This window comes from Periophthalmus magnuspinnatus, chromosome 14, assembly GCF_009829125.3.
Source record: "Periophthalmus magnuspinnatus isolate fPerMag1 chromosome 14, fPerMag1.2.pri, whole genome shotgun sequence".
Taxonomy (NCBI): domain Eukaryota; kingdom Metazoa; phylum Chordata; class Actinopteri; order Gobiiformes; family Gobiidae; genus Periophthalmus; species Periophthalmus magnuspinnatus.
Window position 1 is genome coordinate 13,282,124 of NC_047139.1, and position 26,310 is coordinate 13,308,433.

At 39.7% G+C, this 26,310-nt stretch overlaps 1 protein-coding gene across 1 annotated transcript in view; it reads right to left on the reverse strand.

The window, feature by feature from the left end:
• Positions 1-3,845: 3,845 nt before the first annotated feature.
• The window catches only part of ncam1a (neural cell adhesion molecule 1a), a 543,500-nt gene continuing 521,035 nt past the window's right edge, over positions 3,846-26,310 (reverse strand). Inside the window, exons 17-19 of the mRNA XM_055226537.1 lie at positions 15,997-16,201; positions 12,213-12,320; positions 3,846-4,486 (exon numbers count right to left, since the gene is read on the reverse strand). Of these exons, the coding sequence (XP_055082512.1) occupies positions 4,354-4,486; positions 12,213-12,320; positions 15,997-16,201 (446 nt within the window). The 3' untranslated portion in view covers positions 3,846-4,353. The remainder of the gene's footprint in view (positions 4,487-12,212; positions 12,321-15,996; positions 16,202-26,310) is intronic.

The window sequence follows — 26,310 nt, forward strand, 5'->3', positions numbered from 1 at the left end:
CACTGTGTCTTTAACGTCCGCTGCTGTCAGACGACCCCTGACTTCATCGGTGAAACTACGGCTAAGATACCACCCGGGCTAACACAAGCTAACACTCTACGCTGCACACATTCACATGTACTAGAGCTGTGATCTACACAACACGGCAACACTGTACAAATATGGAGGATTCCTCGACCTTTGACCTCCGCAGCAGGAACTATGGCTTTGTTTAGTTAAATAAGAGATGAAGCGATGGGTGGATGACATAAGCACTGCATACCAGCTCTGATTTTCGTGTTTTGTGTTAGTTAAAGTTTGCCGCAGTAATGTTGCGCTAGTTGTAAGTCAGCAGGTAGGGCATCCGGTGTAATCAATGTCTCATCGGTATAGAAATGAGTGGAGGAGGCAATCAAAGCTGTTGTTTATTAGAATCCCATGAGCATTTGCATTGGATTTCTGTTGCATTCAAAAGCGTAGAACATTTCAGAAATGTGGATACAATTATTTATTTACTTATTTTTTTAGAAGTTAAAATAGCTGTTGAGGTGAAGCCTACAACTGACATGCTAGGATTCAATCAGTCAATCACCTGTTATTGGAAAAAAATACAAAATAATAAAAGAAAATAAATAAAAATTAATACATTTTAAGTAGCCAAAGTTTTTGAGATTTTTTTTTTTTTTGGAAACGTAAATAAAAATAAATACAAAAGTGTGACATCGGGAAACAATCTTTAAACGTACACTTCAGTCTCTTCAGCCACTTCAGTCTTGTGGTCAGCTGGTCTGCAGTGCTTAAATTTGACCTCTAAAAGCAATGGAATACACTGTGACAATATGTGACATTAAAACGTGTATGAATCTATATCTAAATCAGTGTACTTACGGACAGGACATGAAACAACTATTTGTACAGAAACACCAATGGAAAAAAGTGAACGCATGACATTATCCTGCCTTCCCACAATCCTTTTGGTCTCTGCAGGGTAGTGAGCATTTCCACCCTGACTGCTATGGTGAGGAGCTAGCATGTTTGCATAAAAACCTTGGTCCAGTTATGTAAGAGGAGTGTTTGAATGTAGTTTGTATTTGGTCCTTTTGAAAGTAGAAACACTGGAAGGGCAGTACGCATGAGTACATGAGTGTTTTGTAACAAGGATCATAGCTGTAGAGGGGAAAAAGACAATGTGCTGTTGGGATGTGAACATCTCCTATTGTACTGGTCTTTCTAATGGGTCACTTATCATGCTTAATCATCCTTAGATCTGCTGTATTTTGACAGGATTTTAGATTTCAACAAGTAAAATAATGTTGTCTGAATAGGCTCTGTGCACAGCAGTGTCTCAAAGCCAATACTAACTGTTATTAAAACCTAAAATGTTAAACAATAAACCAAGTTAAGTTAAAAGAAGACTACCTGATTGTTTTTATACATAGATTACTTCAGTTTGTGGCATTATTTTAATATTTATTATGAATTAATTTAGCATTAGCATTAACAGGGACCCAACACCTATTTTTATTAACTCAGAAATGCCTCCTGTGAAGTTTGCACTTAATTTATAAAGTTCTTAACATGCTGTCATAGACATACAGTTGAGCAGAAAATTGACACGAGTTAACCATTCAGTGCTGTGCACAGAGCCAATGTTTGTTTGTTTTTTCCATTATACAGTAGGTGCAGTTATTATATCGAGTTATCAGCCTGATCGTAGGATGTGGAGAGACATGGAGAACCATAGTTAGAAAGTAACACAATTACCTTTGAGTTTGTTTGGGTTGAGAATTTGTCTTTGAATTCAGAGAACTCAGGTTACAGGATAACCCAAAAACATCCAAAAATGCCCAAACTGTCCTATCACATTCTCCTAATAATGAACAGTTACTTTTCAAAATCCACTTGATAAAAACAAAGCCATTTGTTCTCCTCTACTTCCCTTTTCGTCACAAACGCATCCCCTAAAATATTATTATAACACTAATTTGACAACGCCAAATCCTGACCACTTGTGACACTTATGAACCGTAAAAACACCGTCTATGCATTGGCAAATCATAAATAAACATCATAGTATGGGACAGCATCGTACGCCCTGCGCTTTTCCAGCACAAATAGTGGTCTTTACATAAGTTTAATAATGAGAAGGCAAAATTCACATCAGAAACTATAAGAGCAAACGGTGGCAACATTTAAGAATAAAACAGAAAAATAAAATAAAACAACAAGAACGGCAACATGTTGAAAAATACAGTAACTTTTGCAGTAGAAATCAGGCATGCTTTAAGTTCTAACCTCTAAACCTGGAAAACACATTCAAAAAGCTAAATAGGCATCCACACATTTTTAACATTAACAAAATCATGACAGGAAAAATCAAATGGCAAAAACATTAGCGCTGTTGGTAACACGCTGGGCTCTGGCTGTGTCCAAACTAATGCCCACATTTTGAATCTGTAAAATTTTAATTTACAAAGTTTGGAAAAATTCTTCTTCTTTTGGGTTTAGCTGGGGGTAACCCATCTTCAAATGCATTACCGCCACCTATTGGGCTGGAATATGAACTGAAATTGAAAAAAGTTGTATTTTTTTGTTATATTATTACATTTTTTAGGTGGTTTTTGGATACTACTCCTTTATGTTACCTGAAAAAAACTTTAAAATATGCCCGTTATTCAATATTTAAACATCAATATAAACCAGCCTCATAATTGATCAGTCCATGTTAAATTGTGTGCATTTTTCTCCTATTTTTTCAGTTTGTATATATTTGTGAATTATTTTAACTAGCCTAACAATAGATCAACGTATGTAGAGTGGTTTTACGATACTCGGTACTAACTTCTTCTGGAGCATCACAATACATCTTCAAATGCATTACCGCCACCTACTGTTCTGGAGTAAATTACACCTTATATTGTGAACTAGTTTTTGGACTGCAATTGGATAGGTTACCCCCTGATGTATTGTTGTCTAGTTAGCTGCACTCCAACAAATGCTACAAGATGCTACATGCTACAAGACGTTGCATTGTATTAGTCACAGTACGGCCTACTCGCCAAAATACACAGTGAAGTACTCTGACTTTTGATTTGACTTTTGATTTAACACTATTTGAAGAATGTTTTTGGTATGGCTAATGGAAAATTCACAAGAACAAGTTTTAAAAGAATGTAGTGTTTTTTCCAACAATAAAAAAAAAAAAAAATCAACTACAATTTTGCAAAATGAAAAAATTAGTTTGGACAGGGCCCTTTTAAATAGCTGTTCAAAATGGAAGTGGTATTTGTCCCGTTGAAAATCACTTCTCAAACTTGTGTCTTGATTTTGTGTGAACATTTCAGGAGGAACTAAGGCATGTGCAGGCTGTTACATATCGTTCTAGTTAGAAAATAACCCAGGTTGTATTTACAGACTTGCTGGAATGGTACGACGCACAGCAAAAAAAGGAAAATCTACATTGGTTAAATTGGTTTTCTTACTTAAAGCTAAATTTTCAAATATTCTTGCGTAATAATTGAAAGAGGGGGTATTATACTTTCATGAGGTTGCTAACACATAATATATATTTAGATAACCATGTTACCTTTAATTGTTTTCATTTCTGTCTAGATCTGCACACCTGACTGGGTCGACAGGTGCGCTGGAGGAGAAATACTTAGCTGAAAATGTTTTTTATTTATTTATTTGATAGGGACAATGCACATTAATGAACACTCCTGCACACTGTCTCACTCTTGGTTCACTTTTATTAGTACAGCGTTTCAGTTTCTGACCTTCCTCAGGTACCTGCATCTTCTCAAAAACCTTTAATTGTTTTGAAAATGCTCCACTCCCTTTGCTCTGCACGCTAAGTCACTCCCCCTTCAGAGCGCATTCTGCTAATGAAACTGCTACAAATTGTATCAGGATTGTAAAGTTGTTGTGCATTGCTTGTATCCTGCTTTTGTATATTTATGAAAACCTTAGCTTGTACTGCTAACCATAAAGCCGGATTGAATAGGACCCAGGAGAGATCGCTAGATTACTCAAACTTGCATTGATTACATATAAAACCTCTTCAGGCATATTTTTGTAGAGTGAACATTATAACATGGTCGTCACTCAATGTAGCATAATACCTCCTCTTTAATCAGTCTGAACCAGCAACAAATCTATCAAATTGACAAAGCTTTTCTTAATTAGTTTCAACAAATATAGATATTTAAATTCCATTGAATTCAACCAATTTCAATTTCCCTCTTTTGCAGTGTTTGAGATTTGCCGGAACGGTATGGCATAAGACATTGCTTTGAGGTTTCAGTGACAGTGACCCCTCCCATCTCCCATGCCCCTCCCATTTCCCTCTGGCCCCGCCTCTTCCTGGTTGCTGGGTTACGCTTTGCTCTCATTGGCCCCGTTGGCCTGGGGAGCCTCGCTGGGCACCGCCTTGACTTCAGGCACAGTGACATTGTTGGGTTCAGCCGTGCCGTTCTTCACCTCTCCGGCCTCTTTTACCGCTTTGCCGCTACAGGAGAAATAAAACAGTAAGAAAAGAAAATAGACAGTTAATGAGTAATAAGTCATAGTTTCAAGGCTAAGTCCACAGGTGTATGAATATGTTGTACATTATCTGCCACATCCTTCATTTATTTTGTATGTATTCTATTGTCCTAGTCAGAATTAACGGTGCAGTACATAACTTGCGATTACCATGAGTGGGGTCAGCTCTCCACAGGTTTAGCTTGTAACTTGGTCTGGTTGTCTCTACGTCATACTATGGAACATTCAAGTAAAGCAATACGCTCCAAGATAAACAGCTGGAGGACCTTTAAGTCTAAGAATGTTTTTTATTACAGCACTTTTACGTAGCATCACAATTTCGTCACACACCTGCCTTGAGACTAAATGATGGACTGTGTGTCAGTCTGCTGTCAGTGTGCAATGTGGGTGAACCGTCTTGCTCAAGGACACAACAATTTGCATTTGCCAACTACTCTTTTGCACTACTCTTTGCTGTAGATCTTGAGCTAAAAGTTAAGTCAGGAGTAGCTGGATAAAAGCTCCACGTCACCTGAGAATTGAACAAGGGACTTTCTTGCTGTGTGGTATGAATGCTAACCACTCTGCCACTTTGCTTCATGCTAACTATTGATGGGCAAGGTGGTTTGTAAGCCCTGCGTTTTATTTTAGCAACTCCAAAATGACACGTTTGTATTTTTTTATGTAGAGTGGTATCAGTCTGGACCCCACTCTCTCCATTTCAGTGATGCATGTGAGATGACGGAGCTCATTGGTCATGCATCATTTTGGATAAAATGACATTTCTCTCAGCTCAGATTAAGATTAATCAAGACTTTAATGCCTCGCTCACTGATTCTGCAAAAATCTGTAACATTATTCAGTCCCCTGTATATTTTTCCTTTCTTTTTTCCTTGTAAGCAGCCATATTTGTTTTGATACAGCTGGCTCATGATCACCCCTGATTCGCTAATCCACCTTTAAATTAAGACCATCTGAACTCTGGCAGATTCAACGATGACCAGACTCACATCTTACTAAAATATTGAAGATGGCAAGTGTTCTATATCGACAATTGCTTTACACCGAAAGTACAAATACTACAGTTTGTTAATGTACCAAACACCTGTGGACTTGACCGTAGTTATTTGTAGTTCATCTCATCAGAAAGCAGAAACGCAGGCAAAGCAGAAGTGAGGAGGTGAAAACATGCACAATGCTTTGGGGGAATGTGGAACAGAATGCATTTCACACATAAAGCGATAAAGCACCCTATCCGCGCCAGACATCACGTAACGACTACATGGATGTCACAGCTATTTCCAGGGAACAAAGCCTCGGGGATGAGACAGCGGCGGTACAGTAGAGCACAATGCATGGAGCCTAACAACAAACGCGCCACAATGCACAAGAGAATTACACGCCGTCTGCTGCTCGCCTTGCCACAAAGGGAGCAGACTTAGCATACACTTCAAAACGCCATTGTTAGCATACAAGGCTATTGTCGGCGTACATTTGCGCTACCGTGGCTTTGCGAAACAGATGTAAGATGAGAGAGAGGGCATTGTGGGGAGTAATTAATGTAAGTAAGCTTCTAATCTGCTGTCTTGTTGTACACTATAGGGTATTATGCAAGGTATTGTTTAGTATAATGTTGTTTCATTCTGGTACTTTATAGTGAACATTGTAAATTGGAAAACACGTTATTTGGAAGAACTAGGTTTATAATGGAGTTCTTCACACCATCTACTGGCAGAAGTGGGAATGAAACATGACAAAATAATAAAAGAAAATTTCAAATCTGTCAACTGGGCACAAAGTTTTTGAAGGAAGACGTTTGGCTGATCATCCAAGCTGCTTCTTCAGTTCGCTGGTGGACACTGTCTTATATCTGTCTGAAGGGAGGAGCTAACTACACTGAAACTAACACACCTGTTGTTTCTGTTTGTTAGCTAGGTCCATTGAGTCTGAGTTGTACCTGAGTTATATTTTGATAGATATAAGGCAGTGTCTAAAAGCAATTTAACCAGAACTGAAGATGAGCAGCAAAACGTCTTCACTCAAAAACCTGGTGTTTAATTGACAGGATAAAATTACCTGGATGACTGAGGGACTACATAGACATGACAAAAATAAAGAAAAGGATTCTTTTAGGAAACACCATGATAAGATTGACATGTTTTGGTAGTGGCTGCAGTTTGAGTAGAGGAACTGCTCAGTGAGGTGGCTAAAAAACTGCAGAAACAGAAAGGGTTGTAAAATTGGAAAGCTACATGAGGTATTAGGAGCCGATTCTATCCTACAACTTTATGGTAGGTCATTGTAAACGGCAATACAACAAAGCAACACATGCTTTTGGCCTCTTCTAAGGATATCTGCACATCACACTGTATTCTCTGTGTATCACTGATTAACAAAATACAATTGGAGAATGTAGTACGTACAAAGCAGTGAGCATGTACTGGTCATGGTGAAAACAGGGTGGATTGGAAAAACGACTTCTTCAACGCAGGAGAATAAACATAACAACAAAAATAACATGGTTAAAAGCTCTGAAAGGTCAGTTTTACAGAATAGGTCTCCTCTAAAAACAAAAAAATCTATTTTGCATGATCTTTGCATCGCCTTTACTGTGTTCCATACATCTGTCAATGACACAAAACATGTACAATATTTCAAGTTAAGCTACATGAAAAGCCAATTCTCTTGTTTTAAGTTTGTTACTATGGGCCTTTAAAGCAGGTGTGGGGTAGTAATTGGTTTGAGTTGCTGTCTGATGCTAGCTTATTAGTACATGTTGTTCTACAGTACATTGGCCTTATGTAAATTTGTGTACCAGATTTTGGATTTGAATTTTGCTTCAAACTGTCAGCGCACACTTTGAACCATCTGGCCTTGGAGTCAAGCTGCTGTAAAACTCTAAAACTCCTTTTGAAGACATTAAAAGTCAACTTGTGGATTTGTTTCCCTGGTAACTTCAGCTAAAAATCTTTAAAGGGGCCATATTACATAATTTCTGATCTGTTATAATGTTATTTCCTCATCCAAAACGTACCTGGAGGTGCTTTGTTTCATTCGCACATGTTTAACACGTAGAACCTGCATAGTTGCATTAGAAGTTCTTCTCTCAAACTAAAACAGTCTGTTCCACTTTGTGATGTCATGTGGTAATACGGGACGTGCTCCACTGTGTTTTTAAACTCCAAACACCTTCACAAAATCGCTTGATAATTAGCACTACCGAAGTTTGATATCAGGAGTTTATTGTGTGGAGTTTGCATGTTCTCCCTGTGTATGCTGAGTTTCCCATTATTACTCTAATATTCAACCTAGAAATCAAGACAATAACACAAAGCTAATACTGGATCCACCTAAAACATGCAAAATAGGCTAATACTCCAGCTAGGTACTCCTGACCATCCTGGTTCAAGATTCAATTCACATTTAAAGGCCCTGTACCTGTTTGTTTCCGTGCATTTAAGCAAAATTAGTCTTGCCCCAGCACAGATATAATGTATAAGCAGCTTTTGAGGTCAAAATGTCTGCTATGTACTGTAATTATGATCAGGAAGAGCACAGTTAGCATGCTAGTTGTTGTTAGCTTTATCGTGACCCCGAAACTCCTCTCTTAAAGTTGTCTAAAGTGCTTATAAACTCATCAGGGTGAATAATTAGGATGCTTAGAATGAAAAGGTAAGAGGAATAACTTTGGACCACTGCTGTTTAAAATGAACTGTTTTTGTTTTTTTTTTCTCATGTTTTTAAGACTGTAAAAATGAGATACAGCGTGTTTAAGATAGGTACTCCAGACTAGCATGGCAGGCTAATTATAAAACAACAGTCTTAATCCAAACCATGTTACAGACCCCGTTTACGATGCGTTTACATGCGTCCTGCTTTGATCCATTGGCGTCCAACTTAGTCCTGATGCACACTTGGTTTGTTCCAGCGCTAGTCCTGGTTTATTCCTGAGCTAGCTTCACGTTAGGTCCCAGCTACGTCCCAAATCTGACACTGCATTCCAAAGTGAGACAATCTACTTCTCCAGAATCCAATAAACCCGCCCGGATACTGACACGCTTTTCAAACCAGAGAACAATCGGTGCTTAGATCGACCGGCGAACTTATGAAGAAGAGGGGTGAGGACGGGTCTCTTTGACACGTTGGCTTTTATCGCGATGATGTGGCGCTGACAGAAAAGCCCGCGTGACGCTCCATCAATGCCACGCGCTCACGGCCCGTCCACCCAAGTGAGATGGAGGAGAGGGGGAAGGAGCGGTGATTGTCAGCGAGGCTCCTCCATTCATCATAGGCCCGGAGAAGCAGCAGTCAAGAAGCTAAACTGACAAAAGTTTCAGCCTAAATGAGAACTATAGCAGCTTTGAAGGCTTTTCAGGACTTTCCACAATATTTTAAAGGAGGAATATTGTGCAAAATCGACTTTCCAGAGCTTTTAACAGTGTTTTAAGAGTTTCCCGTTATCGTTTACCCACTCGAAGTTGCATTTTGAGTTATTCATGCATGTTTGAGTAATCTTTATTCTCCTGCATTTAAGATGTCACTGCTCCGATCTATTCCCGTTGTCACTGCCACATTTATACACCCACTGTTCTGTACTAAAACCTGAAGATGTGAAACAGGCCTCTACTTTGATAAATGTTTAAATCCAGGCTCAAAATGGTTCTGTTTAGGTTTTTATTCTGCACTCTTCTCATATAATGCTAATTTGATGATGATTACTTAAGATTATTCATGTTTTGATTTGTTGTATTGTGATTTTAACGTCTTTCTTATTCTGTAAAGCACTTAGAATTACTTTGTGTACGAATTGTGCTATATATGCATGCGGTACTTTGTTGTGATGACCCTTAACGGTACACAAAGGACCAGGCAGGAATTGGCTCCCATTAGTCTCTGCAACTTCCAATCCAACCAGGAAGTCAGCGGAAAACTTTCTTTTATCAAGTCATTTTAGATCAATATTGCAATTTAAAGCTACCATCTGTAATTTTCATCTGTTGTATTCTCACGTAACACTACTACATGCCGTCTACATTACTGCCGTCTGATACGTGCAATCAAGAACACACCTGAAGTTCAGTTCCATTTACTCAAGTGCATTAACTTGAGTAACGCTTTTAGTAAAATTGTACTTCTCCGAATAGATTTCAGACACTTTGTTTTCACCTCTGCTGGAGTAATGCTATAATTTTTCAGCTCCTCTACCAACGTTAGCTGAAGTTGTGTTTTATTCAAGCTGATTTTAGTCCGATCCTGCGCATTTAGCCAATTTATACTTTCACCAAACCATTTAAGATTTGTCATTCACGACATAACAAGCTTGTTTAGTCCATATCCATTTACATACACATCAGTAAATATGCACAATCAAGCAGGACATGTCTCCATTCACACATGTTGTAGGTTAGAGAGGCTGAGAAGCTGGATGGTGGATATGGAGGAGGAGGAGGAGCGGTGGTGACTTGCTGTTAAACTATGCTCTGGTAGTAGTACCAATTTTTAGTTTCACGTATACAGAGTTGAATAAAATATTTTCATGTTTTGATTTTGCAAGCAACAGATATACAAGTCTGTCTCTAATGCTTTTGATTAGATACGTGCCTGTGAAATACTTGCTTGGTTTTGATGTTTTTGAATGCACAAAAGCTATAGCAAAATATTTCATTCTTTCTAATATCTTCAGTGCATTTTTTTTTTTTTTTTTTTTTTTTTTTTTACTTCAGACCAATTTAGAGTAATGTTTTGTTTCATACATGCTTTAAGTGATTTTGCATCTCTGTTGTGAATTTTGTTGTGTTTATGCCTCCTGTTCACTTCTACTCCTGGAACTACTGTCAACTGAGAAAACCTGGCAGAACTCTACTGCCCTCTGCTGGCCCTTTCACCCTTGTATAAATACAACCTGTGGAGGAAATAATAAAACCCTATTTTTACCAGTCAGATTATGTTTTTAAGAATGTTAAATATACACCACCATTCTTCTTAAGGTGACTAAAAATGCGCAATGAAATGCATGATACTCCCTCCTTAAAGTGGAACTAAACACTGAATCAGAAACAGTGAAAAAAGGTGCGTCCAGTGGCTAGTGCAGTTTCAGGTACTACTTGACATAACCCAGGACCATCCTAATTAAAGTGTGGGTACATTTTAGCCCAATCACACTGTTCCTTATACCCTCAGACCCCACCCCTCCCCTCTCACTCTCTTCTTTAGTCCTCCAGCTACTGCCCTGCTCTATTTAAAATGTGGTTGTGGGCGGAGTTTAGGTGTTTAATCACAATTTAAACTATGAAGTCATACGTTTTTCTTCAAAAGTTAGCATTTTGATGTACTACCAGAGCATATGACTTGACATGACATGAATGGGTGGGTGCATGTGTTAAAAATGACTTGTGTCCATACTCATTTTGACCCGAGGAGCTCTGGGGGGCGGGCTCTTCCGTGGCCCCGCCTTCTACAGGACTGCTGTTTACTGGTTGGACGTTAGCAGCGGAAGAAGGGTTGCTGATTGGTTCGGGGGCAGTTTTGGGGGGTTGGGCTTCACTTAGGTCAACCAGGGCTCCCACTTCGGGCTGGGGGGTGGAGCCGGGGGGACTGTTCTGGGGGGCCGGGACAGGCTTGGTGGGGCTAGCGGTTAGCGTGGTGCACTCGCTAACCGGGCTGCTCTGTGCCGTGCTATAGCTCTCGGCTACGGAGTTAGTGGTGGTGGAGGGGAGCAGGGTGACCGCGGGGGTGGAGTCATTGGTAGCGGGCCTGTGCGGGGGGAGGGGACAGGGGGTGAGGTGCAGGGGGAGGGGACAGGGGGTGAGGAGTGGGGTGAGGAGAGGGTAGAGAGGGGAGGCAGAGAATATAGAGCATAGAAAGGGAAGGGGGGCAGGTGCAGGTGTAGTTAAAAGACAAAGTGAGTGCCAAACAAAAAGAAAAGGTGTACAGTCAAAAATGTTAGCAACAAAAGTCATAATCAAATCAATATAATAACTTAAATGTGGAAGGTTAGGATTTCAGGGTAAGATGTAGCGTAGCGTTACAATCAAATTTCAGTGATTGGAGTTGCTGCTCTATTGATACTTTGCAGTGACATCACGCAAAGAGGGTACTACATGTATATCTATGGCGAAATGATTAGCAGTTGCCATGGTGACACAATTAGCAAACACTGTCACAACTAAAGAAAACATACAAAATGAATTTAAACAAGACATTTTCAGGAGCCTGTGATCAACACAAGCATTCACTGTACCATGTAGTTTTTCGATTTTTAACAACATGAGACTGAAAAACACTTGGCTAATGCTAGCTAGCTTGTGACTACAATGTTATTCGCGAGGTACTTGTTTAACATCATAACCTGTTAGCTAACTCAGTTCTTTATGGTCAGATCGTGTTAAAACAAAGCTCAGATTAAAGTCTAACTTGAGTAACAGAGCTTCAGACAAAGCAGTCCCTCTAGTTAGCTTCAACCGCCTGGGAATGTTGTTGACATCAGCTGCAAAGTATCAATGGACAAAATAGTTTGTTCCTACCGAAATGTCATGTCTTTGTATATACCTTTTACAATTGAAAATAAAAGTTTAAAGATCATTAAGCTAGTTTGCAGTATTCAAACCTACATATAGCCAACTAACAGTCTAGGAAATACTGCTTCAATGGCTTTCTTCCATTAAATACAAGTTGAAGTTTTCAGTGGGATAGTTGTTTTGTATGTGACTCACTCTGGTTCTGTCAGGGGGGTGGTCTCGTTGGGCTCAGTGGCGCCCCCTCCCTCCTGGCTTGAAATGTTCTCTTCCTCTGTCCTCACCTCCACAATGGGCTCGTCTTTCCTGTTACAAAAAAAGTGTTCCTCTTAAATACTTTACATTTTGGTACATTATTCATTCACTCATCAGTTTGAACACCTCGATCACGTTTACACATTCAGTGGCCAAAGAACAAAACCAAAATATGTGGTAGAGAAGAATGAGCAGCTGTTGTTTTTAATACAATAAAACTGCTATCTGATGGAGAAAATGCTTAATGCAAAGATGTATTAAAAGTGTCAACAAGTGCAGAGCAGTATATCGCACATTTTATCCTATTTTATCCTAATTTTGCCTGTTTTGATCCTAATTTAGTCTTAGTTAAAGGCGCTGTACCTGATTTTTACCATCTTAAAACCACGAAAAACAGAGCTAGTTCATTTTTAATGGTTTGCTGTGGTAAAGTTTTTAATGGTTTGCTGTGGTAAAGTTATTCCTGACTTAGCTTATGCATTCTGAGCATCTTAATAATTCACCGCAATGAGTTTACAAGTCGCTTCTATGAAAGTTATCTGTGTAATTCCTCAGTCGTCCAGGTCTAATCCATAGCAAAAGCAAAATTTAAATCTGTCCTACAATAATTTGTCCAGTTGACAGATTTAAATTTCGTCTTTTGCTTCTCAGATTTAGAGATCAGCCTGCTACCCGCCCACTTATTGATGAGATATAATTAGAAGCAGACAGTATTCACTTTATTTCGGAAGTTCCCATGGGCGCTGCCATTGCTTTTCGGGTTGTATTACTTTGCATGGGGCTGCCGATCTTGACAGTAAATGAGTAAAATACAAAGCTGTTTTAAAGCCTCCCAGAGAATTGGTGCAGTGTTGACATGTTGGTGCACACGAACATGGGATTCCCACTTAACGGGAAGTGCCACCACAAAGAAAGCACAAAGTTTAGTAACGTATACAAAAAAAGGTCAATACAAAGGACCACCATAACTGTTTATAGAAATATATCTGTACTGGGACAAATGTTGCTCAAATTCATGAAAAAACCCAACAAAAACAGATATAGGACCTTAAAGTTTGGGTTTTGACACACTTTAAATATCCCTTAAATTAATTGGATTTCCTGGTATATTAAAACACCTCAATAATATCTTTGTTGCAATTTTCCACATAACAAAATGGCACCTTTGAGACTCCATACTTGTATTTAAATCAGCACATCCACACCTGATGTTCCCCGGGCTCACTTGTCTCCTGGGAGTATACTAGCTTGACGTTAACCACACACACTGCAGTACTTGGCATCTGGCTTTTTCTCCTCTCAGCTCTAAATACATGTGTCTCGGGTGATTTCCGTGCACAGAAATAGCAGCTGTGGTGTTAGGGACTCCTCGCTGGGTTAAGCGTGCTCCTATCAGCTCTCTACACTCAAGCTCTAATGGTCTCTTCATACCTGCTGTGTGCCGCAAGAATTCTGGCTTTCAACTTTGTAAATTAATATTACACTTCAACGGGCACAAATGTTTGTGTGGTAAGTGTGTGGTGGCATGCGTGTTGTTGCTAGCTTTACTGTGACGTCAAAGTTTCTGAAAGTTGTAAAAAAACGCTTATACAGTGGTCCCTCGTTTATTGCGGACTATGTTCTAAAAATAACCCACAATAGGCGAAATCTGCGAAGTATCAGCTTTATTTTTTACAATTACTATATAAGTTTTAAGGCTGTAAAACCCCTCACCACACACTTTATACACTACAGGCATTGACATTTCGGTCTTGTTTACACACTTTCAAAGTTCAAACCTTTATCGGTGCAGAACATTTCATCGACATTGTGGGTTTTGTCGGGAAGAAAACTTGCAAACATACAGCACTTCAGAGTCACACTGCGATTGAACATTTATGTAAATTTGGCTGAACACATTCTGTACTGTACAGGAGACACGGCACGGAGGAGACTGATGGACAATGGTCTACAGTCCCTTAGCCAATCAGGACACAGAACACAATGCACATTCATACATTGTAGAAAAGCATACAAAATTGCACCCAAAAAATCCGCGAAACAGCGAGACCGCGAAAGTTGAATCGCATTATAGTGAGGGACAACTGTAAACTCATCGTGGTGAATAATTAGGGTGCTCAGAATGCATAAGGTAAGTAAGGAATAACTTTGGAGCACTGCAAACTAATGGAAGAATGTATTTTGGGCCTCAATATTTATCTTGAGTACTTTTTCTTTGCAAAAGTGGAGAGATTAAGGGTATTTTCATTGTAATATGATAAGATTTGAGCTGTGGAAGAGTGAAATAGTAGTAGTCATCCCTCCATCCATCCATTTTCTTCCGCTTTATCCACACACACTTCCTCCAGCTCCTCCGGTGGGACCCCAAGGCGTTCCCAGGTCAGCCAAGAGACATAGTCCCTCCAGTGTGTCCTGGGTCTTCCCCGGGGCCTCCTCCCGGTGGGACATGCCCAGAACACCTCCCTAGTGAGGCGTCCAGGAGGCATCCTGAGCAGATGCCTGAGCCACCTCAGCTGGTTCCTCTCGACATGGAGGAGCAGCAGCTCTACTCCGAGCTCCTCCCGTGTGACCGAGCTCCTCACTCTATCTCTAAGGGAGCGCCCGGCCACCCTGCGGAGGAAACTCATTTCGGCCGCTTGTATCCGCGCTCTTGTCCTTTCGGTCATTACCCAGAGCTCATGACCATAGGTGAGGGTAGGAACGTAGATTGACCGGTAAATCAAGAGTTTTGCCTTCCGGCTCAGCTCCTTCTTTACCACAAGAGACCAATACAGCGACCGCATCACTGCAGACGCTGCACAGATCCGCCTGTCAATCTCACGCTCCATCCTTCCCTCACTCGTGAACAAGACCCCGAGATACTTGAACTCCTCCACTTGAGGCAGAGACTCTCCACCCACCCGGAGAGGGCAAACCACCTTTTCCCGATCAAGAACCATGGCCTCGGATTTGGAGGAGCTGATTCTCATCCCAGCCGCTTCACACTCGGCTGCAAACCGCCCCAGTGCCTGCTGCAGGTCCTGGCTCGATGAAGCCATCAGGACAACATCATCTGCAAACAGCAGAGATGAAATTCTGTGGTTTCCGAACCAGACCCTGGCTGTGCCAAGAAATTCTGTTCATAAATATAATGAACAGAACCGGTGACAAAGGGCAGCCCTGGCGGAGTCCAACATGCACTGGGAACAGGTCTGACTTACTGCCGGCAATGCAAACACAGCTCCTGCTCCGGTCTCTACAGGGACCGGACAGCCCTTAGCAAAGAGCCCCATACTCCTGGAGCACCCCAAAGATCCCTATACTCCTGGAGCACCCCTCAAAGGACACCACGAGGGACATGGTCGAATGCCTTCTCCAGATCCACAAAACACATGTGGACTGGTTGGGCAAACTCCCATGAACCCTCGAGGACCTGATAGAAAGTATAGAGCTGGTCTAATGTTCCGCGACTGGGAGCAGTCATCCCTTATATGGCTAATTATTGGTGAAATCTGCTATTTATCTGTTGCAGCTCTTGTCTTTTAATGAAACATCTATCTAATCTATTTAAAAATGGTTTACAGGGGTTATTATTTCAATCTTAATCAGTGGCATGAAGTAGATTCAATATTATCATTTACCACAATATTTCTCTGTAGCGATATATCATGCTTCAAAACGTGTTATTGTGACAGGTCTAGGTACACAGACTTTACTGACCCGTGATAATACACAGAAGAAGACTTACGTGAACGCAGCCTTTCCCTCCTCGATGTCCTTCCCTTTGGCTCCGGGGCCTCGCTTCCCGCAGATGTTGACGGCCAGGCACATGAGCACACCGCACTTGTTCAGGAAGTAGCAGGTCACGTCCACGCCCACCAGCAGCAGGAAGAAGACCACGATCAGTATCCCCACGATGGCTCCGGTGCCCATTCCCGTCCCGTTGGGGCTGCCTAAGGAGAGGGGATACAAAGAGAGGACAGAAGAGGACAGAGGAGTGGAGGTGGAGTGGAGGTAAGAGAGAGACAAGAGACATGGCGCGGTCAAGACTTGTATGGAAATGCATGGATTTTGGCAACAAGATAAAAGTGATACGATCGGGAGAACTGTTGCGAGGCGCAGATCGGCAGCCTTGCAAACATCAGTCTGCCCCAGAGCAGCTGTGGCTACAACTTACCACCAGCGAATATGGAGTGAAAGTATAATGCAAAGAAAGTGACTCTGAGCATCTGGAAAAGCATTATATAAGATTAATGCATTATTGTCCTGTACAGATCAGCTCAAATCCAAAATATGGTATGACGGGCACTATATCTATAAGCTAATAGCCAGTAAACCTAATTTTAAATAAACGTTATGGGGGAAAAAAGCAAATGTGGAACGGGCCAAGTGAAAAAATGAAAAGAAAATTGTTAAGAAGCATTTTTGGAACACATTGTTTGCTTAAATTGATCAATACAGAATACATTAAAAAGAAACTATTGCTAAATGATTCTTGAATAACTTGTTCTGAGTAATAAAAAATAGAGACCGTGACTCCAAAATCTTTATTTAAGCAGGTACTGAGTCTGAATCATTCTTAATAAGCTATTTGCTCAGTATGAATTAAGTCTTTGTTCATGCTTTATTAAGGCTGTATCATAAAGTATAAAAAGGTACTCTTCATTTTTGTAAAGAGACAGAGTACTACTACTACTACTACTACTACTACTACTTACTATTATTATTATCATTATTATTATTTTTTTATTTTATTTTTTTAAGGTGCACTACATATTTTTTCTGATGGAGCATTCACCAAGCTTGTTTCCATGGAGATGTTGTAGCTTTGCCTCGGAGGTTACACTGTATGTCGCTAATGTATCTAACCTGATGAAGCCGCTTTCTTGTCTCCATCGAGATCGAATTTATTTTAAGCGATTATTTTTCCACACCAAGGATTAGCTGTTTTCATACTTGACAGTTTGGACTGCTCACTAGCGGTCTTCCTCAGAGTGGTCAGAGTGGTGCTGTTTTTCAACCGGTGGAGGCAGGACGACAGCGCCATCTGCAGTCCGACTCTTTCAGGACAGTACCGCAGGTGTGTGAGAGTAAAAAAGCCCCCTTGTCCTGGTTTATAGTCCCATGGGCACATTTCCATCTTTCAATTGCTTCCTTAATCCAGCGACGATGTTTGTTGTCCTCTGTCCCAACGATGTTCACTCCATCCAATTCCATTATGTGGTTTTCTCTTTAGCAATGGTCAGAAGTGGAAAGTTGAAACGATCAGGTGAGAAAACAAACTAAATCTTGGTCGGGAAAAATAATCTATTAAAATAAATTAACGGAAGACCAGATGAACCTCATTGGACTAGAGATGGGTAGAAGTTTAATGCCTACTGAGGATTATTCTATGGCCAAAACTATGACAAGTCCATGGAGACAAACAGAAAACAATCCCTCTGCCATAAAAATTTAATTGTACACCTTTAACTGCAATGATCGTACTTGTTTTATTACTTTTTTTTTTCCTTTTACCTTTCAGGATCCATCTTTGATCTATTTGGTACACACCAGATTCTCCAACTATATCAAAATCGGCGAAGACACTTTTCAAAACCTGAGCGCTCCCAGCCATTTTGAAACCCCTTTTGACCATAAATAAAAACATCTTCAAACTTCCATCTTGCATCTTGCCGCTTACCTCGAGAGCAGAGGGTTTTAATATGGCATTTCGGATTTCAGCTGTCAACAACTCCAGTGCCGTGTGCGAAGCAATAAACCCCTGTGCAACAAAGAAGGCTAGCTGTATCCTCAAACGTTATATTGGTTTTGTAGTCTGCCTGCAAAGTCATTCACGGCCGACACACTTGGGGAGTTCAATTTCAACTGAACTCAGATGAACAAAAGGAATTATGAGTTTTTGCGAGCTGCATACGCAAACCAAATATTGCACTTTTGTACTGTAAATTAATTCTTACAAGAAGTGTGGTTTGACTGATGCGTTAGAATATTTTTTTAACATATTTTGCATGGAACTTTTGTAAGTGATATTTTGCAATTACATCTCAAAGTACATGAACAGCAGGTGAAAAATAATATAAATTTATTCTAGGTAAAAAGTTTGGTCACACCTCATTCAATGTTTTTTATGTTATGACTTTTTTACCGTTGAAACCAGAAGTTTACATACACTATATAAAAAACATACATTTTTCCTCACTGTTTGACATGAAATCAGACACAATTTTTCCTGTTTTAGGTCAATTAGGATTACCAAAATTATTTGTATTTGCTAAATGCCAGAATAATGAGAAAAGGATTATTTTTTTTTGGACAATTTATCATTCATTTCTTCAAAGTCAGATATTTACATACATTTCGTTAGTATTTGGTTCCATTGCCTTAAACTGTATGACTTGGCTCAAATGTTTTGGATATAAAAACAACCCCACAAAATGAAGCTGCCACCTCCGTATTTCACAGTTGGGATGGTGTTCTCAGACTCACAAGCTTCCCTTTCAAGCTTCCAGTTCAATTTTAGTTTCCTCAGACCACAGGACATGTCTCCAAAAAATAAGGTCTTTGTCCCTGTGTGCATTTGCAAACTGTAATCTGGATTTCTATGTTTCTTCTGGAGTAATGGCTTCTTCCCCAGTACTATACCTGTTTCACTGTGGATAATGACACTTTCTTACCAGCTTCAGCAGCATCTTCACAAGATCTTTTGCTTTTGTTCTTGGGTTGATCTGCACATTTTGGACCAAAGCACATTCATCTCTAGGACACAGAACCCGTCTCATTCCTGAGTGGTCTGATGGCTGGACATTCCCCTGGTGTTTATACTGGTGCGTATACAAGTTTGAACAGATGAACATAGCACCTTCAGGCATCTGGAAATTGAACCCAAGGATGAACCAGATTTGTACAAGTCCACAGTTCTCTTCCTGATCTTTTGGCTGATTTCTTTTGACTTTCTCATGATGTTACACAAAATAGCAGTGTTTCAGGTGTGCCAGAAGCTTGACGAGACATGACACCATCATCTGGGTTTTGCCAAATTGTTTAAATGGACAGTAATCTACTGTATGTAAACTTCTGACTTTGAAGAAAGTAATGAAAAAATGTCTGGCATTCTGGCATTTAGCAAATAGAAATGATTTTCGTAATCCTAACTGAACTAAAACAGGTAAATTTACTCTGATTTAATGTCAGACAGTGAGAAAAAAAGCTTATTTGTCTTTTTATATAGTGTATGTAAACTTATGATTTCATCTATGAAGCAAGATGTATGGAATAATATAGTAAAGAATCAAAAGTTACATACATGTTATATTTTAGATTTGGATTCCTCAAAGTAGCCACGCTTCGCTTTGCACTGTTGATCTGTCCATACTGTACATATTGTATTTGCACATCAAAGTCTATTGCTCTTTACCTTATTTTAATGCATCTACTTATTTTTATTTTGCCATAGCTTATATTTACTATTATTATTCCATAACACCAAAGCAAGTTCCTAGTTTGTGAATTTTCTCCCCTGACAATGGCAATAAAACGTATTCTGATTGTGATCTGTTGACAGCTCTGCAAACCCTTGGCCTTCTCTCAGTGAGCTTCATGATAAAGTCTCCTGATATGGTTTTCACTTCACAGCTGTGCCATGTCAGGGTCAAGGAATGCCAAGAGTGCAAAGCAGTGATCAAAGCAAAGGGATTAAAGAAGACCTAGAAGAAGTCTGGTATATAGTTATAATCTATGACAACTGTGGATCATTATGTTATAATTTGCACATTTTAAATCGTAATACTCAACTAAAACATCATCCCAACAAAGAGCTGCAGCTGTTAGCAACTCCTAACCCTAAACCTAAGTCCTACGTGTATCACTGATTAAGAAAATAAAATTGGAGAACAAAGTAAATCCAGAGCAGCGGGAGTATACCGGTCATTACGGGGGTTTAATCGACAAAATGCTGTCTTGAAAATAAGCGATTTAAGATTGCTCAAACACGTACGAATCACTCCAAATACAACTTTGGGGGAATAAATCATGAGGAAAAGTAACTATAACATGGTTTAAAGCTCTGAAAAGTTGCATAACAGTTGCATAGTAGGTCTGTTTTAAGAATATTTCAGTTCAGTGGGAATCTATAATGTAAATAGTCATGTATATAAAGAAAAGATGAAAAAGTGTAAATCATATATAGACAATCAAATCAGAAAAGTGCCCTTGCCAAGTTTCTGAATAGCATACATATTTAGGAAGTTGTTACATACTTGCTAGGTTAAACGCAGGTGACGATTTTCCTAATTTATTATTTTTGGCGAGCTGTAAATACTTTCCTGTTCCTCCCATCTCTTCCAGTCCATATAAGGAACTTCAGTCATCGATCATCTTAACAGGTTCAAACCAGTTAGCCGCAGCTGCCGTTCTTCTACTGTTAAGTCAACACTTGTCACATTAATAAAACGCCTTTTGGGCCAAAAGTGCCGCAGCTCGATGTTTTCTCCCACGTAAACAAGAACTTGGCTGAGAGGAGGAGCAAACCGGATTTACAGAAGCGAAGGATTTGGGGGGCTTTGGTTGTTATCTTTAATTATTTCGGAATTTGACGACATTTGAATTAACCCCGGTGCAAAAATAAGCACACGACGAGCTGTATTTCACACTTGTTGACGTGGAATGTTCCGGGAGTCTGTTTATTAAAGCAGGAGCTGTTTACCAAATACATAACGAAAATGGTTTAAAAGTCAGCGGAATGGGAGCGGTAGGAGAAAGAATGTGTAATGTATTTCAAATCTAGTGCAGAAGATTTGTAAGTTTGCAAGTTTACTTTGTAGCATGAGTATTGTGTGTGTTAATTAATGCGCTTGAGAAGTTGCTTTTCTACATTTGACTTATATTTGTTGGTTTATTACTTATTTTAAGTGTACGTAACTTCTCTGTCCGTCGACTGTTTGTCTCCACTTAGATTTTATCAGTTCACATTATGGCGTTAAAATTGTCTGTCTCCATGAAGAAGAAAGTCAACTTACAGGTCCGATCTGTGGAGAAGTGACCCTTCTCTGACTGTTACAATCATGTGTAATTGAAAAAATATCATCATAGATCATCACTGAGCTCTTTTGTTGCACATGCGTCACTGAAATGAGCAAATCTGATTGCACGGTTGTGACTCATGTTTCAGCTTTTCTCAAGGTGCAACGGAGGAAGCGGAGAGCAGAAATGATGAGGGATATAGGCGGTGGAGCGAGACCGTCTGTTCTCTTTCATGAAAAGATAGGTCTTCACCAAGGAAGGACACAGAATTCAACTTATAGTAGTAGTACACAACATTTTACACGACGAGACCCACTTTGTTGAGAATGAAAGTCTTGAGATTCTTCCACATTTTCACAAGATTCACATTTTTATCTTATACACAGCTGTGAGCCAATAGTGTGCCTGAGATTTTAACTACAAACCAATCAGCATGTAGCACCACACAGCTGTTCACTCACAACACAAACAAACAGCGTCTGGAGATCAGCTTCATATCAAAATTATGTTAGAAAACGGCGAACATTTGCAGACAACAGAGCTGTAATCTTTTGCGTCAACGTAACGCCATCACCGTGCAGCTGTGTGCTTATAGATTAGTTTATGAAATGATATTGCACACATCCAGACACAAACAAATTATTCTGTTGGTTTCCTTATTTTATGAACATTTTTGGTATTGGTTATCACGTTAGTAAAATTGTTGTGAAAGACGGGTACAGTGCTTATTATCATTCTGGACGTACCAGGCAATCCCACAGCCCTTGTATTGATACTTTGCACCCGCTCAACATTTCCTAGGGGGTGAAGCTAACTAGAGGCACTGCTCTGTTTGAAGCTCTGTTACTCAAGTTACACTTTAATCTGATGGTTGTTTCACCAAAATCCGACCATGGAACTACAACAGGTGAGCTGATTTTGTACTGTTAAACAAGTCTTTCAAATCACATTATAGTCATAAGCTAGCTAATATTAGCCAGCAGTTTTTCAATTAGTCGCTCTCACCTTTTTGTTGAAAATGAAACACCTAAACAGGACCATAAACACATTTGATCACAGCCTCCTGGAAATGTGTTGTTTAAATCCATTATGTATTTTTTTCTTTTGTTTTACTTGCTAATGTATGCATTGTCTCACCACAGTAACTGCTAAACATTCCGCCACAGTCATACATGCAGTACCCCACAGCGTACGTACTGCAAAGTATCAACAGAGAAACAATTCCAATCACTGAATTTTGACTGAAAGGCTACGCCACATCTTACCCTGAAATCCTAAAATCTTCCACCTTTAAGTGACTATATTGGTTTGATTATGACTTTTGGCGCAAACATTTTTGACTGTAGACCTTTTCTTTTACCCCTGCACCCACTCCATTTCTATGCTCTATCCTCTACCCCTCCGTTCTCCCCCTCCTCCTCACCCCACTCCTCCACTTTTAGCTTTCAGACAGTTGTACATACTTATCAGGCTGTGTTTGCTAATGTGTGCGTCGTGTCGCCATGTTAACTGCTGAAGATTCCTCCATAAACATACACGCTAAACTCCCCGGCGTAGTCCCACTGTGAAGTATCAACATACATCTTTACAGTAAATCACAAATAGATTCCAGGTAGAATCACGATCATTATTATAAACACTCTTCTGTATGTGCCTCGTGTTCTTGTACCATCACATGTAATTGGCTGCCTCTCCAATCTGTTTATCCATAGGCACATTTTCCTGCAATATCGCACTCCGCCATGCCCATCCATCACTCACATCCCCTCCGTCACATCTGTACTGCATCTGTACTGCATCTGTAATTTTCCATGATGCCGGAGATCAGTAAAACCAACCGTACTGCAAAGAGTAGACAGCCGAGCGGACAGCCCTGTAGCTAACCCGTACAATCTCCCACATTTGCATTTTAACAGGCTCAATAAATCATGTGCATCCACCGCCAAGGGGGGATTTTCGGTGAAGTGTACCCGGGGAGAGGCTGTCTACCTGTGGGTATGCCAGTAGCTGCCCCCCTCCCCTCACTCCTCTCCATATGCTCCTCCAAAAAATACAGTGTTGAGCTAGAATAATAATTTTTCCCAAATTCGTGTTGTTGTTGTTGTTTACTTGCACAGTAGGAAAGTTGTGGTTGTATGAGGCTGAATTGAATTGTTGGGTCAAATGACAACACTTGATTCTACAGGTTAATAATATTTAAAGAGGGAGTATTAGATTTCCATGGGGTATTAACTGCTAACACATATTTAAATCACTGTGTTGCCTTTTATTGTTTTGAAAATGTTATATTTGCCAAAGACTACGTATTGAAATTTTTATTTAATTTCACTTTCATTTTTGATGCTCTGAATTTCTCCTCCCCTTGCTCTCCATGCTAAGTCACTCCCCCTTCAAAGTCCCATCACAACACAATCAGTGTACGTTTAGCTAATGAGACTACTGCACATCACATCAGGTTTGTGAAGTTGTAGTGTATTTTTTTGTATCACGTTTTTGTGTATTTATGGGAAATTGCAGGGTGGGATCAGTGGTGATGTAGGCTTGTGGGCTGAGCTAACCGTAAGGAGGTTTGAATAGTGCCTGGGAGAGATTGCTAAATTACTCAAAGAAGAATGGATGAAATCTAAAATAGTTCTAGGGTCAAGTCATTACTAGAAATGATCAGGTTCAACATTTGTGAATCTACTTATTCAAGAACAGTTTTATCAATAAGAAAAACTGTGCCTTGCCCCCATTGGAAAAACTGTTGCAATAAAGTAAATAAAGTTGCACTATGAAAATTTTCCAGAAAATGATCCCCCAACTGTTGGTCTACATCAGGAGTGCCCAAACTCTTTTCACTGAGGGCCATATCTTGAAAAATATTCGACACAGAGGGCCACAGTGGTCAATACAATGGATAATTCAGATGTTGCATTTAATATAGTTTTGACTTCATACTTTAAATAAGGCTTGAAATATTAATATTAGCTCTGTATGACAATGCAATGTGATATTATTTAGGTGATATTGGTAGGATTACTCAAATTTGCCATAAAAAGCACTGATTATGATCAATTATGCCAGTTCAACTGAAGGCCTGAGGGGCCATAAAAACTAGTCCGAGGGGCGCATTTGATCCTCGGGCCACAGTTTGGACACCCCGGGCCTACATGGAGTTGTTATGGCGTTAACTGGAACATTCTATTAAACTGAAACTAAACTAAAATCTATGAATACAAACGGGTGACACAGTGGAACATTCGATTAATGTAATATTTCTGTTTTTTTTTCAGTACATAGGAAATACAGTTGCAATAAAATAAATAAAGCTGCACTATGGAACTTTTCTGGTAAAGAGTCCGCCAGCTGTAGATAAGTTTCATGCCATACTGTGGAACATTCCAGCAATATAATAATATTTCCATGGAGAGAGGCTGCCCCCCCACTCGACTCATACGCTCCACAGATACAGTGTGGAGCTTAGAATACTATTTTCCCAAGTTGGTGATGTTGTTTACATGCACAGTGGGAGACTTGGGCTTGCACAGTTGGAGGATATAGGATTTGGGAGGACTATGTAAAAAAGGATGGTATAAATCTGCATGCTATTTCCAGGAGTAGCTGGGGTCTTTTGAAGTGGTTGCAGTGAATCATATGCTCAGTCTTCTGCATCGGCTTCTTCCTTCAAAACCCTTAAAGGAACCATACACTAAATTTTGAATTTAGATTACACAAACATGGCCAAACTGCGTCTCTGGATACATGGAAGACATGTTCAAATCAAATACATCTTTTACTTACAATTGTTAGGCTGATTTATGCTTAGGTTTATGTTTAGTTACACAAACATTGGTCATGATGGAAAAGTTGTTTATGTGAGTTATCCAATCAGAAAGAAGAAGGAGTTTTTCAATTAGGCTGCCAGTTTCAATGCTAAAATCCAGTTGGTTTAAACCTAAAAGGACTCGCTCTGATCTGAATGGTCACTACCTAAACCCCAGCACATGCAACCAATCATGAATCAGTGCTAGTGCAGCCGTTGCAGCTCAGTGACTGAATTCTGGTGGTTCTGAGCTTTCACATGAGGCCTGTCCATGTACTGAGAATGAGGAAAAACTTGAGTGAAGGGTACATACAGTTTATTTAATTTCAGGTTTGTGAAGTTGTAGTATATTGTTTTGAATCATGCTTTTGTATATTTATGGGAAATTGCCGGGCAGGAGCATGGGTGACAGAGGCTTGTGGGCTCAGCTTTAGACAGAATCATACTGCTAACCCTAAGCAGGGTTCGAAAAGTACCTGGGAGAGATTGCTAAATTACTCAAGCATGCATGGATGACATTTAAAACTCTTCAGGCATGTTATAACACGGCAGAAAGCTAAAAACGTCTATTTTTCATAACATTCCCTCAGATGGAGGCAGCTAAAAATATAGTTTAAATGTAGTTTTTTGCTCTGATACAGTGAGTTCTAGGGTCATGAATAGAAATAATCCAGTTCAACATTTGAGAATTTACCTTTTGGATATTAAAGTACAGTTTTACCAATAGGAAAACTGTCTCTTGCCCCATTTACATACATTATATTTCTCTAAGCCTTGCCATTTCCTCAATCTCCAGCTCGTGGTCAAACTCAGAACTGAGACAGGTGTTTGGAAGGAGCTACCACAAAAACACGATTATTATTTATTTAACGTCTCTATCTCCCTTTCATGTTCAGAACACAGAGATGAGCAAACCTACTCTTCCTGCTGGTTTTCACATTTGATACAGAGAGTGAGATATAAAAATAGGAGAAGTAAAAGGGAGAAGGAGGATATATTACTACAGAGATATACTGCGATAAATGATAATATTGAAACTACTTTACGCCACAATAATGCAAGATAATCCCAGTGAACCATTTTTTTAAATAGACAGTATCATTAAAAGAAATGAGCTGCAACAAAAAGCAGAACAAACCGATAATCACCCATTGAAGTCACTTATTCTTATTTCTCTCTAATTTTTACGCATTTTTAAGCTGATTAACACTGAACCCACAAAAGAATCATCCCAGA